General features: G+C 57.0%; 1 protein-coding gene across 1 annotated transcript; it reads right to left on the bottom strand.

Annotated features, from left to right (window-relative positions):
* Positions 1-1,028: 1,028 nt before the first annotated feature.
* LOC123355354 (methyltransferase-like protein 24) lies at positions 1,029-15,627 on the bottom strand. Its single transcript, XM_044997717.1, has 5 exons — positions 15,335-15,627; positions 6,422-6,520; positions 5,501-5,643; positions 3,477-3,708; positions 1,029-2,433 (listed from the first exon to the last, which is right to left on the bottom strand). Exons 1-5 carry the CDS (start codon positions 15,578-15,580, stop codon positions 2,116-2,118), a joined length of 1,038 nt encoding a protein of 345 aa, XP_044853652.1. The 5' UTR covers positions 15,581-15,627; the 3' UTR covers positions 1,029-2,115.
* Positions 15,628-16,025: the final 398 nt, after the last annotated feature.

Here is a 16,025-nt window from a genome sequence, read left to right as displayed (position 1 = left end):
TGCTTGTGTGATATAGGTGGGGGGATAGTCCTGCAAGTTATGATGGAGCCTTACAACAGTTTTATGGATGGAGAGATCATCTTATTCTCCAAAGACCCACCAAGAAAACATATTCAAGGTGTTTTTTTTTTGTATCATAGGGTGACCAGATGTCCCAGTTTTATGGGGACAGTCCTGATTTTTGGGTCTTTTTCTTATATAGGCTCCTATTACCCCCCACGCCCGTCCCGATTTTTCACACTTGCTGTCTGGTCACCCTAGACAGCAGTGATAAGGGTCTCTGTCCATAGCGTACAGTGGTGTCCTTGGCAGGGTTCTACATTGCTAGGCAGGGCAAAATTTGTGCCGTTCATGGCTCTCTGGTGGATGTCGTTCCCTCCTCCTTCCTGCAGCTGACACACACAATCATCCAGCCCTGAGGGTCACCCGGGCTTGATTATTTAACAGCAGATTTCGGGGTCGGTGCCGACGAAATCAGCCGAGCAGCCCGATAGGTTATGGTGACCTAGACGCCTGGGTTTCCTGAAGTTATAGTCGCACATACTCAAAAAAATCCTCCTGTATTTAATACTGACATGACTGCGGGGCCTGCTAGGGCAGCAGGAGAGTCAGAGCACAAAGCTGTACACAACTTCCTGGGACAAATGCAGTGAATTCCCACCGCAGGGGGGGCCAGAAGCATGCTCCCTTCCCAGAAGTGCCCTGATCTCATCTATTCTGTTCTGAAATTAACATGGGAAAGATGCCCATTACCTGCTACCAGATAATGACTATGATTAGGCGTATCTCTACTGCCAGCCGAGATCTAAAGGGTTTTGTGCACTCCAGCAGAGTTTGCAGTTGCAAAAAAAACCCCAAGAGCAATAGAGTGTAAATAGAAGACTAAAGAAAATAGTGCTGTCCACCAAGAAAGGATGCGGGCAGAACCAGCTCTAATGACATTTGATAGCACCATTCGGTGCTAGTGGTCGGAGCCTCGGGAGGGGTGAAGCAAAATAATTGGACGCAAATGGACCCAAACCTTCGCCCAAAATTCAAATTTGAACTTTACTTTGGCGATTCCAAAAATGTGAATGGCCTTTTCCCAACCTTGTTTTTAAAAGTCATTTACAAATTTGCACTCCCTGGTTCTGGACAGAAATAGATGAGTTGAAATACAATGAGACAGGCAAGGCGTCAGGACAGCCTAACCCAAGTGGCAGGAGCTGGTGTCTGAAGAGAGAGCCAGCTCTCGTGGGATCTCCAGCCCACTGTGTAGACAGCATGTGGGTGCAGCAGTGCTCCCAGGGCCAGATGAGTCTTCGTGGAACAGTCTGTGTCGTTCAATATAGACGTTGGCTGGAAGTCTGAAAGGTGCCAACAGGAGTTAGGTGCCCAGGTCTAACTGAATCCAAGTGTGAACTGGGCACCAACCTCCTTTAGCCTCCTCTGAAAATCTCAGCTGATCTTAACAGCATCAGGCCAACAGGCTGCCGGTCCCCGCAACTATTGCTTCCATTTGGCAAACGCACTCGTTGATGCATCCCGGTTAGAATGGCTCCCCCAACAACAGAGCACTGGCAACTTCCTTCCCAGGTCTGCTGTGGCCATTTCGGTGGCTTTTGGAAGTGGGGGCCAATGCAAACAGCAGCCAGAAGCACTGCTGTACCTTCTCCCCCGAGCCATCAGCTCGGCTTCTTATCGTCTGGGCTGCCAGGTCTCGGTGCCCCGACACGCTCCTTGCGTCATCAGGAAGGACGTGAGCTGGACACTCAGGCTCTTACATGTGCTCAAGGCCAGAGCAGTGGTTAGATGGTCTTGTGGGAGGAGGTATTTGGAACCTTGGCACCTTTGAGTCTCTTATGCTGGTTTTCAGTCCCCGTTGAAGCGTCCATCTGAGTGGCTTTTGCTGTCAGAGTCACAGGCCTTAGACCTCTGTCAGCGTTTCCTGGATTCATCTCCAGAACCCCTTTGGCTGCCTCACCCGTCCCTGGAATGCAGCAGAAATACAAATTCCGCCCGTGGTGCGTTGTGGCCAGCCGGGACCTAACAAGCACACCCATTCCGAGCTCAGCCAGGAGCCAGGTTTGAAAATACCCAGCCCCACCCTCACAAATGCCCATGGTGTGCCCCCTTTCAGTACATCCAGTAGGTGTTGACCCAGCTCAGGGTGTAGGAGCTGCTGGCATTGAAGAGTTCTTTGTGCAGGAAGAGCTGTGGCTTCTGCAGGTCCTTGAAGCTATGGAACAGGCGAAACCCTCTGGCCTCTAGTGCCTTCAGCAGGCTGTACCAGTACCGCACCACGGCTGCCTCGCTCCCACTGACCTCAAAGCCGGGCCAGTGGAGGTGGATGGCGAGGATCAGCTGGTGCACTGCGGCCACGGTGCCATCCACAAGGATACTCTCCAAAATCTTCCACTCGGCGCTGGCCAAGTCCGCCTCCAACACGTCGATCTATCCCAGGGAGAAAGAACAAGCAAACTCAGCTCCTCTAGTCAGCGCTGCCCAGGGACTGGCGCCGTCATGGGAGGGGACTAGGCTGGGGCAAGCCAAGAGAAGTCTGAAAATGAGACATCTGGACACACCTGGGAGTGGGGAAAAAATGAGCCCTACTGCTCTTAGCCAAGCTCCGCCAACATCCTTGTTTAAGGCTGTTTCTGAGAGCCGAGGAGTTAGCAGAAGGGGAGCTGTCCATTGATGTTTGCAGCCTGATCCAAAGTCTAGTGAAATCAATGGAAAAGCTCCCATTGGCTTCGGCTCAGCCCCCGCGTGCAGTTGTGTTCGCAATAGCGGAGATGCCCTCCAGCTGGGGACTGCCCGAGGGATGGATTAGACCAGAGGGGCTCAGTCTGCTTCACATGGCCCTTAAAAGCAAGTTCTACTTGTGGGCACCTCCCCACAGCCTCCCATATGAACCCTTCGCTTTCCTGATGGCAGCCAGAGAACCCAGAAACCCGCGTGGGTAGCAAGAGGATAAGATGGAAGTAAACTCAGCTAAACGTGGCAGGGGTGGGCTTTTTGGTTGCATTCCCCCTATTTCGTCCCTGTGCTGTGGATTTCCGCTCTCTGGGATCAGGCCGGGGCCTTTATTGGGAACAAAGGCCCGGATCCACAAAGGTATTTAGGCTCCTAACTTCCACGGAAATCCACGGAAGCAGCCCTGTTGCTCTAGGATGGAATTTTCAAAGGAGCTGGGTTCCCAAACCCCATTAAAATCCAATGGGAGTTGGGTGCCGGATTCTTAGACACCTTTGAAAATTCTAGCTCTGACCTCTCCAGGTCACCTTGCACATCAGTTCTGTCCTCTCGCATATTCGCTGCCCTTCCAGTTCTGGTGTCTTCCTCAGATTGGCTTGTGGTTGAATTTACACCAAGGAAGACGTGAACTAGCCACCTGAGATGCAGAGAGGGAACTGGATTTTAGGCTTCTCTGTCTATGACATCTAACGGGTGGATGGTGATGGGGCAGGGGGGACAATGTTATCAGATGCCATTACCTTCTTGTGGCCAAAGTCCTGCATGATCTGATTTAGCCTCTTGGAAGGGCTCCTCCGTCTCTGCAAGGAGGTGACTGGGCGTCGCTCGTGCCAGTCCAGCCACAGCGCATGGTGCTGCACCTGTCCTTTCTGCCAGAGGTCGGTCTGCTTGTAGGGGGTCAGGCCAAAGCTGTGCACCTGGCACTGCATTTCGCTCATCCGCTGGCTGAACTCAAAACCCCTTTTGACCATGCTACAAATGAAGAAAGGGAGAGAGGCACTTTCAGGCTCTGCAAAGTTAGGCTGACCTGCAGAATATGCGGGTGCAAGGCAAAGCATGATGGGTAATGTTATGCAAACTAAAGCAAAGACACCCTGGCTGACTTTGATCCAGCCCTGCAGCTGAGGTTCCAAGCAGGCACGTTTTCTTTACCCTTCAGGTTGCTTTTCAGATGCAACCTGTCCCTGCGAAGCCCACTGATAACAGGGCAGCTAAAGGGACTGCCAGGGGGACAGATCTGAAGAAGCAAAGGGATTCGCTGGAGACATCAGATCTTATGGACTCTCTGCAGCTTCCGCCCTGGTCTGCACATATCGCAGTGACGCACCTCGAATGTGCCTTGGAGGTTTGGCTGCCCTGAGCCCCAGGTTTACAGCCCAAGCATCGGGGCAGACTGGAGAGCAAGAGAAAGGAAAAAAACAGTTATATCAGAGCTTATACCCGGGCCCAGTTAAGGGAGGGGAAGGAAGGGAAGCCTGGAGCACCGACTATCATGACACTGGTCTGTGAGCTGCTGGTGCAGAACCTCTGTTCTGGAGCCCACAGGCTCAGAGACCAGCTCAAAAGGGATCCCGGCAGGCCTGGAATCTCCAAGTCAGCAGCTGTCACATGGATTAAGAGCAGCTTCTTCTCCATCTGCACCTGCAACCAGTCCGAGCTGAGCAAGTACAAGAACAAAGCCTGGTTAGAGGCCCGGAGTTTCACACAGGCCTTTGGGGCACGGTTTTGGCTCCAGTCACTGTGGCTAGTCATGACTCAGGCTGCCAGAATGTACCCAAGAGTGGATGGTGTTCACCGCAGCAGCTGACTCACGCGTGTGTAACAGACTCGCAGACAGGGAAGTGGACGGCTCCCAGGACTGGTGATGGGACGTGGCGATATTAACCTCTTGGTGGCCAGTCCCATGTCACTAGCAACTGAAAAGTCACTGTCTGCAGGCCGGGCGGTGGCCTGTGTGAAATGGGATGCTGATCCTTTTTGGTGTGTATCGTGGGAGTTGCACATTCCTCTGATGTCTCTGGTTCTGGCCACTACTGGAGATGGGATGCTGGATTAGGTGACCATCGGTCCAATCTGGCCTGGCAAATCCTAATGGGCAAGTTTCCAGCACACACAAAATCCCCACCACCATCAGCCCTTCAGCTGGCTGTCTGCAGGTTGGGGCTGAGCTGGCCAACGAGACCCAATGACTCTCCCACCCCTAGAGAAGAGTCCATCCAGAGCTGGGGTGAGCACATGGGTGAGTAGCATGTACGGGGGAGCTGGCCCGACTGCCAGCTGTGCTGTCCCTGTTCTGTGATGCCAGGGACCTGTGCTGGCTAGGGCTCATAAAACTATTGCTTTTGACCAGCACTTGAGACTAGAAAACACACCCTAAGACAGAAGGTTTGCTCAGGAGGCCTCTGTCCCGAAGGACCCAGGATTATACCTGATGGAAGGACATGGGGTCACACAGCAGAACTGGTTGGAAAAAGCAGCCCCAAACCCCCGAGAACCCGTTCTGAACATTTTTTACTGTTTTTTTCAGAACTTGGATGACATTTTTCAAACATTGAAAAGTGTCAGCTGGAAAAAAAACAAAGTTTTGTTTGGATAAAATTTGAATTTTCCATGAAAAATGTCATTGAAAAAATCAAAATCCAAAAGACAGTGACAGCCCTCCTGTCGAGTAAGTATCAGTCCCGACCCCCTGAATCCATCCTTCCTCAGCGGCTCTCCCTGCCTCTGTTCTTCCAAATTTCAGGTGCCCGTCCACGGTGCTCACCTGAAGGTATAAATCAGGCACCTCTCCTGCTGCAGCTTCAGCGACGCAGTGGGCATGTGATCTAGGCAAACTCGCCATGCCCCGGCAGTGCTGGCTGTAAAATCCTGGAGCCCAGCCTGGCTCAGAGCTCGGGAGCAGGGCAGCTGAAGGAGAAGGGAAAACCAAATCAGCCCTTTAGCTGGGGACTGGATTGGGTTCATAACCCGGGGCTTGAAGGTGCTTGGCCCTTGGAAACTCTGTTGGCATCACGGCTCAGCAGCCATCCCCTGCCTGAGCCCAGTAGCGGCCAGTTCTCATCAGCCAGTGTACGAGGCAGTTCTCCTCCTGCACCATATGGCTCTTCGCTTCCATGTCAACAAGCCAGCACCATCCCTCTCCAGGAGAGCTCACTTCAGCTCAGGATCCTCCAGCCCAGGTCCACCAATGCCCCTTGCCCTCCCGATCCCTAATGGCCCCACAGGAATGTCCCCTTTCCCCCTGCCCTGGGCCTCCTTCCTATCTAGAGACCTCCCCATGCCATCATGGCCCCCAAGGGATGGGACTCTGCGGGGCTGTCTCGTCTCCACCACAGACCCCAAGGAGCTTTCCACAGCACTGGTCAGGGACTGGGATTTTATCACCCCCAGATCCTGCCCTTCTGCAAACCACCAGGCCGCTCCTCTGATATGCGAGAGGCGGGTGCCAGCAATGAGGGCAGAAGAGGAGAGAGCGGAGCAGCCACCGGAGGATGGGTGGGGGAGTAATCAGGGGAGAGGCAGAACCCCAAATGCAGGTCACTGCCTCTCCAGGCAAGTCTTATCCAGCTGGAACCCAGGCTCCCTCCCAGGCGGGGTGCCCCCCGGAGCTCTCATACCCACCTCTGGGCCGTGTTGTGTAGCTGGGGGCTGGCGTGGGGAGGGGGAGCCATGCTGTGTGACCTACCTGGGGGGTGCTGATGTACGTAAGGAACCGCTCGGCTTCGCTTTGGAGCGACTCGCTGCCATCGGCCCAGGGCTGCAGGGCCACCTCCTGCTGGGTTTTCTAAGGTCACGGAGATAAAATGCGCAGTGAGTCAAGCGCTGGGAGCGCTGGGGCACGCTGGGAAATGAACCAGCCTCGGCCCCTGAGTGTCTACAAGGATTCTGACGTGGCGGAGGAACCTGCCAAGGCACTGAAGGGTTTAATAACCCAGAAACACAGGCTCAGCATGGCAGCACCCCAGTGCCTGAACAGCCCGGGGACGTCCTTGGCTGCAGTGCTAGCGCTCCAGGCTGTGCTTTTATCAGCTCCGCGAGGCTGGGCAGCACTTGGATGGGAAACTTCTAAGGACAGCGCAGGTGCTGCAGGGAGCCGTGTGCCTCAGTGCTCCTCTCCTCCCAGCCACTGCTGGCCCCAATGCCCCAGCGCAGTGCTAGGGGGCGCCGTGCTGCAGGCAGCAATGGGTAGGTAAAGCATTAGGGGGCGCTCTCTCCTCTGAGTCAGGCCTGAACCCAATGCCCCAGCGCAGTGCTAGGGGGCGCCGTGCTGCAGGGAGCAATGGGTAGGTAATGCATTAGGGGGCGCTCTCTCCTCTGAGTCAGGCCTGAACCCAATGCCCCAGCGCAGTGCTAGGGGGCGCCGTGCTGCAGGCAGCAATGGGTAGGTAAAGCATTAGGGGGCGCTCTCTCCTCTGAGTCAGGCCTGACCCCAATGCCCCAGCGCAGTGCTAGGGGGCGCCGTGCTGCAGGCAGCAATGGGTAGGTAATGCATTAGGGGGCGCTCTCTCCTCTGAGTCAGGCCTGAACCCAATGCCCCAGCGCAGTGCTAGGGGGCGCCGTGCTGCAGGGAGCAATGGGTAGGTAATGCATTAGGGGGCGCTCTCTCCTCTGAGTCAGGCCTGACCCCAATGCCCCAGCGCAGTGCTAGGGGGCGCCGTGCTGCAGGGCGCAATGGGTAGGTAAAGCATTAGGAGGCGCTCTCTCCTCTGAGTCAGGCCTGAACCCAATGACCCGGCACTGTGCTGCTGGAGTGGAAATTTCTTTTGACTGAGGTGTGAACCTGAGGCCCTGATCGCTCCTAGCCACTATAAGCTCTTCCGACACATTTCACAGAGTAGGGGCGCTAAGCCCAGTGTCCTGGCCATATTCCAACGCAGGTAATTGCACGTTGCCTGCCTAAAATTCTCCTTGCAGTTTCAGCTGTGGGGTTAACAGCAGTACCACCACCATCAGGAACCGATCCACACTGGAGAAGAGGAGGGGAGTGGAGTGTCAAGAAGCATTGCTGCCGCTGACCAGGGTCCCCCACTGCACTGGTGAGCTCCTGTCGGCTCTGTCTCCCCAGAGCTGCTGTGGCAAAAAGGGGCTGAAGGGCTGACCAGCTAACGCAGGAGACTTTGCATTTCTAGTGCCTCTCACCTGAGGGGTGCCATGCTCTTTACAAACACTACTTAACCATGTCTCACAACTCGCTCTCCCCCCCACCCCCTGCGCCAGCAGCAGCGAGGTCCCATTATCACCATTTTCCAAGTGGAGAAACTGAGGCACAGAGAGGGGGAGTAACTTGTCCAAGGCCACTTTGCAAGTCGGTGACAGATCCCAGCACAGAGCCCAGTAGTCCCAGCGCTTGACCCTGTGTTCTAACTCCTAGGGAATGCTGTCTCCTGAACGAGACACTACACGGACAGTTCCCAGTAATGTGGATCAGGAGGAGGAAACAGAAACTCCCTCCCTTCCAGCATGGGTGGAGAGGGGCAACGTGGGAGACAAAGGCCCCTTGGCGCAGGCAGGAGGCTTTGAGTACAAAGGGAAAGTCAGCTACAGCAGGGAAATGGCTCTGTATCTGCTCTGCCTTATCAGCACGATCAGCAATAGGCCTGCTGCAGCTCCTGGACCGGCAGGTCGTTAATTATGGCCAGAGCCAGCCTTAAGCATAAGCAAACTAATGACCATCTAGGGGCCCACGTCCCAGGGAAGCTTCATCCAGCTCACAGGCTGGCCCAGCCTCCCTCTGCAGAGCTAGGATCAGCAGAGCCCGTTCCCGCAGCAGGATCAGAGCTCAGAGCACGGAGCGGGGAGACAAAGTGGTGGAGCCTCAGCAGGTCAGGGCTTTATGAAACAAAAAGCTGGTCTTCCCGATGGCTCTGTGCCAACCGCCTCCCTGGCCCGCCTCACACGGGGGCCGGCGTCCTCCTCACACTCAGAGCCCACGGCTGGGTTTTCAATGCCTGCTCCCTGTGCACCTACACAACACCCGACCCAGCCAGGCCTCCCAGGGCTTGCACAGATGCCTTTAAATCCAGGGGAAACAATGAGGAGTCCTTGCGGCACCTTAGAGACGAACACATTTATTTGGGCATAAGCTTTACATTTGTTAGTCTCTAAGGTGCCCCGAGGGCTCCTCGTTGTTTTTGCTGATACAGACTAACACGGGCACCACTGAAACCTTTAAATCCAGGGCGAGCCAAACCCCTCCTGCACTGCGGCCCGCTGCCATGAGGCACAGGGGACACTGGCCCAGCACACACGTATCCTAGCTAAACTACCCCAGCCTAGCCCAAGGTCCTCCCCTCAGGGCCGCCCAGAGGGTTCAGGGGGCCTGGGGCAAAGCGGGGGAGCTGCGGCGCTTGTACTCCCCCGGCGGCGGTCCGGGTCTTCGGCGGCGGGGGGCCCCTCAGTCGCTCCGCGTCTTCTGTGCACTGAAGGGCCTCCTGCCGCTGAAATGCCACTGAAGACCCAGACCACTGCCAGGCCAGGGCTCGCGGGGCCCGGGGAAAATTGCCCCACTTGCCCCCCCCCCGAGTGACCCTGCCTCCCCTCCCGGAGCTGCCACATTCTTAGCCTCATCACCCACATATTCCCCAATGCTTAGGGGTGACACCAATCTGCAGACCCTACCCCTCGGGGGTCCTGGAGACAGAGGCGGGAACAAGGGAGGTGGTGAATGGTGGGGGGGTGGCATGTATGGAGAGGCCTGGGGGGAGTGGTGGTGAGGGGCTGGTGGTGGTAAGGAGGTGTGAGGTGGCAAGGTGCGGGGGATAGGGGGTGGGTACTGGTGGGGAGGGGGGGGGAGAGAGGTGGGTACTGGTGGGGTGGGGGAGGAGAGGCCGAATGCTCAGGGGTAAGAGAGTGGAGAGGTGAGGGGAACTGGTGGGGCTGATGGGGGGAGGAGATGGAGAAGAGTAGGTGGGTGGGGGCTCTGCTGGGGGAGGTAGCGGAGGTGGGGGATGGGGGCTGATGGGGGGAGGTAGCGGAGGTGAGGTGGGGGCACCACTGGAGGCTGATGGGAGGGAGGTAGCGGAGGTGGGGGTGGGGGCACCGCTGGGAGCTGATGGGGGGAGGTAGCAGAGGTGGAGGTGGGGGCACCGCTTGGGGGACTGATGGGGGGGAGGTAGCAGAGGTGGGGGTGGGGGCACCGCTGGGAGCTGATGGGGGGAGGTAGCGGAAGTGGGGGGGGCACCACTGGGGGGGACTGATGGGGGGAGGGAGCAGCAGCAGAGATCTGGCCTGGAACCGCAGATACTTCTGGACCCAGCTGAAGCCTGCGAGCTCCCTGCGTCCCGTGCAGTTCACAGGCATGAGGGGCAGGATGGGACCCGGGTCCCCTATTGGGAGGGGAGGGGGCTGTGATTCATGGCGCTAATATCTCCTCTTAATTATCCTAGACACAAAGGGGCTGGGCCCAGCCAAGATCAGCAGCGTGTGGGATCAAAGAGCAGGAGATGCGAGGGCGACAGCGGGGACCCATCACGCCTGCTGGAACCTCTCCCTTCCAGCCAGAAGGAGGGTGCTGGAGGCTGGACAGCCCGCGCTGCCCGCTGGAGCCGACCCAGGCTGCCAAATGAACTGGGGGGTGGGGGGGAGAGGCTAATCTCCACTCTGATTAGGCTGAATTCCCAGCGAGGGAGGTTTCTTCTTTTTTCTCCCCCCTCCGCGATAACAAATAATAATATAATCCCCTTAATCCCTTCCCCTAGGAGCCTGCATTCCGCGCAGAGCCAGGAAGCACAGAGCTTCTGCCACCGCTGATAACTCCGACAATCTGGGCCCATGGAAAATGAACGAGTGCCCCCCAGCTGAAGAGCTCTGCCCTCCCCTCTCTGAGGATTCACCGAGGCCCCTCTCCCCACTCACCCTCCATCACCCACACATTCTTCACTCCCTTCTGCCTCGGGCTAGGTCCTGCCAAGGCTGCCTGGAATCAGAGCCAGGAGGATATTTACCAGTACCGTGGCAGGGTCCTGACTGCCCACTGACATGTCACTTTCGCCTACCCGCTCCCAGATGTCCCTGGCTTCTGCTGGCGAGACAGGCCGCGTGGCGTTCGGGCAGCAAAGCGTTCAGCGGGAGTCACTGCCTACAGCCTGGCAGGGCCGTACCCTGGAGTCAGCCCGGCCGGGCACCACCACTCAGCAACACACGCAAGGCCCCTCTGCTACACACACAAGCCCTGATCCGAAGCCCCCTTTGGGTCTCATCCGCCCCAGAGCCAAGAAGAACAGAATGCCAGTCCCCTGATCTCCTCACTACATCACGCTCCCTCCCAGAGCCAGGACAAAAACTCAGGAACCCGACTCCCACCACTCCCCTACTCGAATCTCCAAATCACACTCCCGCCTAAAGCCAGGAATAGAACCCAGGTGTCCTGACTGCTTCCCTCCCTATCAGTTCTAGTGCCCGGATTTTGTTTTAGACAGTTGTTCTGGACAACACTGAGCAACACACACAGCAAGTAAATCCCACCCCCTGCCCCCTACATAAAACAACCTCCGCTTTGATTCTCTAGCTCTCCTTTTCCCATGCTTTGCTGATCTCAGCTCCTCCCGTCTCCAAAACAGCTTTCAAAATTACTGGAGAGTGGAGACCTTTGCAAGCTGCCCCCAGCTGGGTCGGCTTTTGGTTTCCCTCCCCCACATGCTCCAAACAGGACAGCGAGGGCCACGTTTCTGAAGCCGCACACAAAGGATGAGCAGTGCCAAATGCAGCATCAGAGCGGCTGCAACCCGCTCCTCCCTCCACCACCATCACTACCTTGGCACACATGCTCATCTGCTCTTGCAAACCAGATGCCCAGGGTGCACACGCAGGCAAAGGGTGCGCGCGCGTTTACAAAGCGAGGCAGGGCTTTGGCAATTCGGCCCCCATTCGTTCAAAGGGCACGGCTGTGATTGCTTAATATCCCATCAAAGTCAGAGCAGGAAGGGGCTTAAATGGCTCAGGGGAACAGTAATAGGCCATGGAAGTTGCTGGTTCAATTCCAGCCAAAGGCAGTAGTGAGTGAACGTCACTGTCCTCTTCGCTGGTACGTGAAATGAGTTTGCTGGGCCTTAGCCCAGTTTCTACTGGGGAAGCAGGTACCTCCTAACACCCCCCCACACCCCCCTCAATCAGAGCTGGGAGGCCTGGCTGCCAGCCTCCAGTCCTGAGGCCAAGGTTTTGGGGCTCCTGGGTGTGGCACTCTGGCATTAGTGAGAAGCGTGTGCTGCTGGGGATGGGTGAACCCCTGGGAAAAGCAGGGGAGGTTTGGCATTGCAGCTGCAGGGACAATTCTCCCCCTTGCAATGTGGGAAGGGTGCTGCGTGCAGCACGAGGGTTGGAAAAACCTGATGTTGTCCCCGTGTAATTTACAGAGGCGCATGCACCCCCGTGTGCACATGGCCCCTAGCCTATCAGTCAGAAGGCTCAGGAGAGGTCACGGCATCACGCCATCTCTCAGGAACTCCCTCCCAGATACCGGGACACTTCCTCCTCTCTGAAAACCTCGCTGGGAAGCCATTCTGGTCGGGAGATTTAAAAACAAACAAAGGGAAAGGCTTCCGCTAGCAACACACACTCAGCCCACAGGAAGCGCTGCCACAGGGGGTGACAGAGTCAAAGACTTCAGAGGGGGGTGCACAAGGAGGACAGCTTTATGGCTAGTAACAGGGGCCGGATGGTGTCATGGCTACAAGCAGTGGTCTGGCTGTCAGGAGATTCAGTCAATGCCCAGCTGTGGACGAGGTATTTCCCCACTCCCTCTCTGTGCCTCAGTTTCCCCGTCCATAAAACAGGAATGGGAATTCTCCAGGCTGTTGGCACAGGGCATTTTGATCCTCAGCTGGAAAGCTCTGGAGAATGAGCCGATCCTGAAATCCATCACTAACTTCCTACTTTGATCTCACTCAGGCAACACTCCCAGTGAAATCAGTGAGAAGGGAAGGCAAATCTCAAAACCTTTCAGGCCACATCTGCTGTTGAATCAAGGTGCCAGATCTGGTGGATCACAGGTCTGATCTGGCACATGCCAGGTGATTGAAGTTACCACGTATAAAGGATGGCTAGGTAGGAGTAATGACTGTGATTTTCAAAGCCAGTAATTTTAATGAGAATCGGGTGGCCAGATCTCTGAGGCAGCTTTGAAAATCTCAGCCAGCATCTATTAGGATTACACATAACGAACTGGCTATTGTGTTTGTACCTCACTGCCCTCTTCTGGCTGACATTAGAAACACACAACGGGTGTCATGGACTCTATACTGGTAACAACTAATGAAGATTCTCCTTTAGAACCAATCATAGTGGGCTTTAGGAGCAGGAGGAGTTGAGTTCTATCCCCACTGTTGCTGAAAAGTGCTGAGTTGCCCAGGTGTGGCACAGAGACAGCTGCAAAGTCCTACGGGATTGTGGATTTGTGTGTCTATCACTCACTCTCCTGTACCCAGGGTGTGCAACGTCTCAGAAGAGCATGTTCAGACAGGTTGTAACACCTAGGCACAGCAGTGTCTCTTAGGGCACAGCAGCCTCCATGCTAAATTCCTTCCCTGATGCAGAAGTCGGCCCTCGGCTGCAGCTTTAATGCGGTTTTATGTCTAATCTCCCTTGCTTTGTTTAACCGGAATCTTTAATAAAAGCCTTCAACTGGCATCACATCTAGTGCCGGGGCTGTGGGGTGAGGCAGTCACTTCACCAGCGGAAACCCATCCATCCCCTTTCTGCCGCGGTTGACACAGTACCAGTCTGAACCCGCGGATACTTAGCCTGAAGCTCTCCGCCTGCACTGGTACAGACACGGCTGGTGGTTTTAGATGTCTGGATGACGCAGACAAGAACAGTCAGATGGAGAGGCTGCAAAACCCACACAAAAAGCCTCCCCCAACCTTCCAGTCACAGCAACCTCCCTGTTCATCCCTCTGCTCCCACCGGTGGCTGCGTATGTGCGTGTATAGCTGCCATGACTAGCCCTTTTAACAGGGGACCCTGCGTGTAACAAGACTGGTTGCCCAGGGGCCCTTAATAGGGGACTGTGATTGATTGAGACTCGTGTGTGTGTGTGTGTGTGTGTGTGTGTGTAATAACAGTGCTGTCTCACTCTCTTCAACAGAGGATTGTGACAGCACGTCTGTCCTGCGTGGAACAGCGCTGCCTGGGTCTCCGGGAGAGGTTTCCTGGATGTGAGGAACAGAGCTGCAAGGCGTCACTCACTGTGAGGTTCCCTGCACATGATGCCTGCAGATCGGTGCATGGACCAGGGGGACGGGGGATGCGTCAGGACAGCTGTGTCGCTTCAACTCTGCCCTCCCTGCAGTGATCCCGTGAATTTCCACCCCGATGAGCCCGCTGGAACTCCTCTTTCAGAGCCCTTCTCCCCTTAGGGGCAATGTGTGGGCTTCTGTAACTTTTCTCAGCCTTCCCCGCTGTACAGGGATCAGGCTGGTCACTCTAGGATGGAGGGGGTGGGATTCCTGGAGAAGCAGGGGGAGGCAAATTCCTTCTCCGTTCCCAAGGGAATCGAAAAGTTAGACTCATGGAAAACCTGCAGTCGCCCCTCTGGTTCTACCCACCCCCCAGCCAGAATCCCAGCAGCAAACCTGACAAGCCTCCTTATAAAGAAGCTGCATGTTACAATAGGAAGCAAAGCTCCTAATCTCAGCAGACGGAGGCATTGCAACAAACCAGGACAGTTCACAGACACCCCTCATGAAGGCAACTACAACAGCACCGAACACGTCTCTCCACCCTGGAGGTTCGCTCCTGCAGGCTGCAATGCCAGCCAAGATTTCAGCGCATGGGCAAAGCTCCACCCTGGCCCCCATCCAGCAAACCTTCCTGAACGAGCAGCACTTTTCGGGAAGGAGTCTGATGGCGAGCATGCAACCCTTCTTTGCTCGAGTAGGGGGCTGCCCCCATGTTAAACCCACCTCCCAAGTAGAGGGGAAAAAAGCCATAATACAGAGGGGCAGGGCCCCCCGGCCATCCCCAGGGAGATGCCAGTAGATCACTGGCGTATGGAATCCAGGCTGGGCTGGTTAATCTCACGACTGCTCATTAACCAGTAGCAAAGGCTGCCAGCCCATAGGGTCCCTGGAGCAGTGCCCAGCCCTGGACAAACCTCCTCCCTGGGGCGGGATGTTCATCGCCCTCTGACTCCTTTTGGCTTGGGCCTAGGGTGACCAGACAGGGGTGGGGTGGGGGGTAATAGGAGCCTATATAAGAAAAAGACCCCAAAATCGGGCCTGTCCCTATACAATCGGGACATCGGGTCTCCCTACTTGGGTCCTTCCAGACATCAATGCAGCCACTTCCCCGGGGTTCCTTACGTGCCCCTTCGGCCCGAGTCTCCCTGAATCCCGTTCAGCAGAAGCAGCAGGCAAAGGGAGAGAAGAGAAGGAGATTTAGTGGGGAAAGCGCAACCCCCCGACCCCCAAACCAGGCAGTCTCTCCCCCCCCACCTCCTCAAGGGAGCCCAGCACAGAGGGTGCCGGGGAGGGGAAGGGAGGAGACGGGCTCGTTGCGCTCAAGGGAAGGGAGGAAGGAAAAGCCAGCGAGGGAGGGAGCCGGGCACCCCGGAGAGGGGCTGCAGGGCAGAGCGCAGCGGGGCAGGGGGGCTCCGGTTCCTTACGGGCTGGCCGAGGTTCTCGTTCTCGTCCTGGTAGCGCTGCAGGGAGCCCGGGCTGCGCCCCCGGGCCGGGGCTCCCGTCCCCTCGTGGCGGGGGGCGGCGCTGCCCGGGGCGGGCCCCCCGCGGATGGTGATGATGGTGAAGGGCCCCGGCCCGTTGCCCGGGCGGCCGCAGCGCAGCAGGATCTGCCCCAGGCTCAGCACCCAGCAGCCCAGCAGCAGCAGCCGCAGAGCCGAGCCGCCTCCCATGGCTCCCGCCGCAGCCGCCGGCTCCTCCACCTGCAGCCCCGGCCGGGACCGGCCCCGGAGGAGGGGCGGCTGGGGAGGGGCAGCGCAGCCCCCGCTCCCCGCCCGGCGGCTGCATTCCTGGGCTCGGGCTCCCAGGCCCCGCCGCGACCCTGCCTCCGCCGGAGCCCGCGGCGAGCTCCGGGACCCGGACCGGACCTGCTCGGACTCTGCCCAAACTCCCCCGTGCCCGCCGCGCTGGGCCCAAAGCCGGCCGTGGGGTCCGTGCCACGCCCGGGCCACGTGCCCAAACCCACCCGTGCCCTGCGGATCCATGCCACACCCATGCCACGTGCCCAAACATCCCTGTGCCCACCGCGCTGGGCCCAAAGCCGGCCGTGGGGTCCGTGCCACGCCCGGACCACGTGCCCAAACCCACCCGTGCCCTGCGGATCCATGCCACACCCAT

Source organism: Mauremys mutica, chromosome 23, assembly GCF_020497125.1.
Source record: "Mauremys mutica isolate MM-2020 ecotype Southern chromosome 23, ASM2049712v1, whole genome shotgun sequence".
In the NCBI taxonomy this organism is placed as follows: domain Eukaryota; kingdom Metazoa; phylum Chordata; order Testudines; family Geoemydidae; genus Mauremys; species Mauremys mutica.
This window is presented reverse-complemented; position numbering and strand designations above follow the sequence as displayed.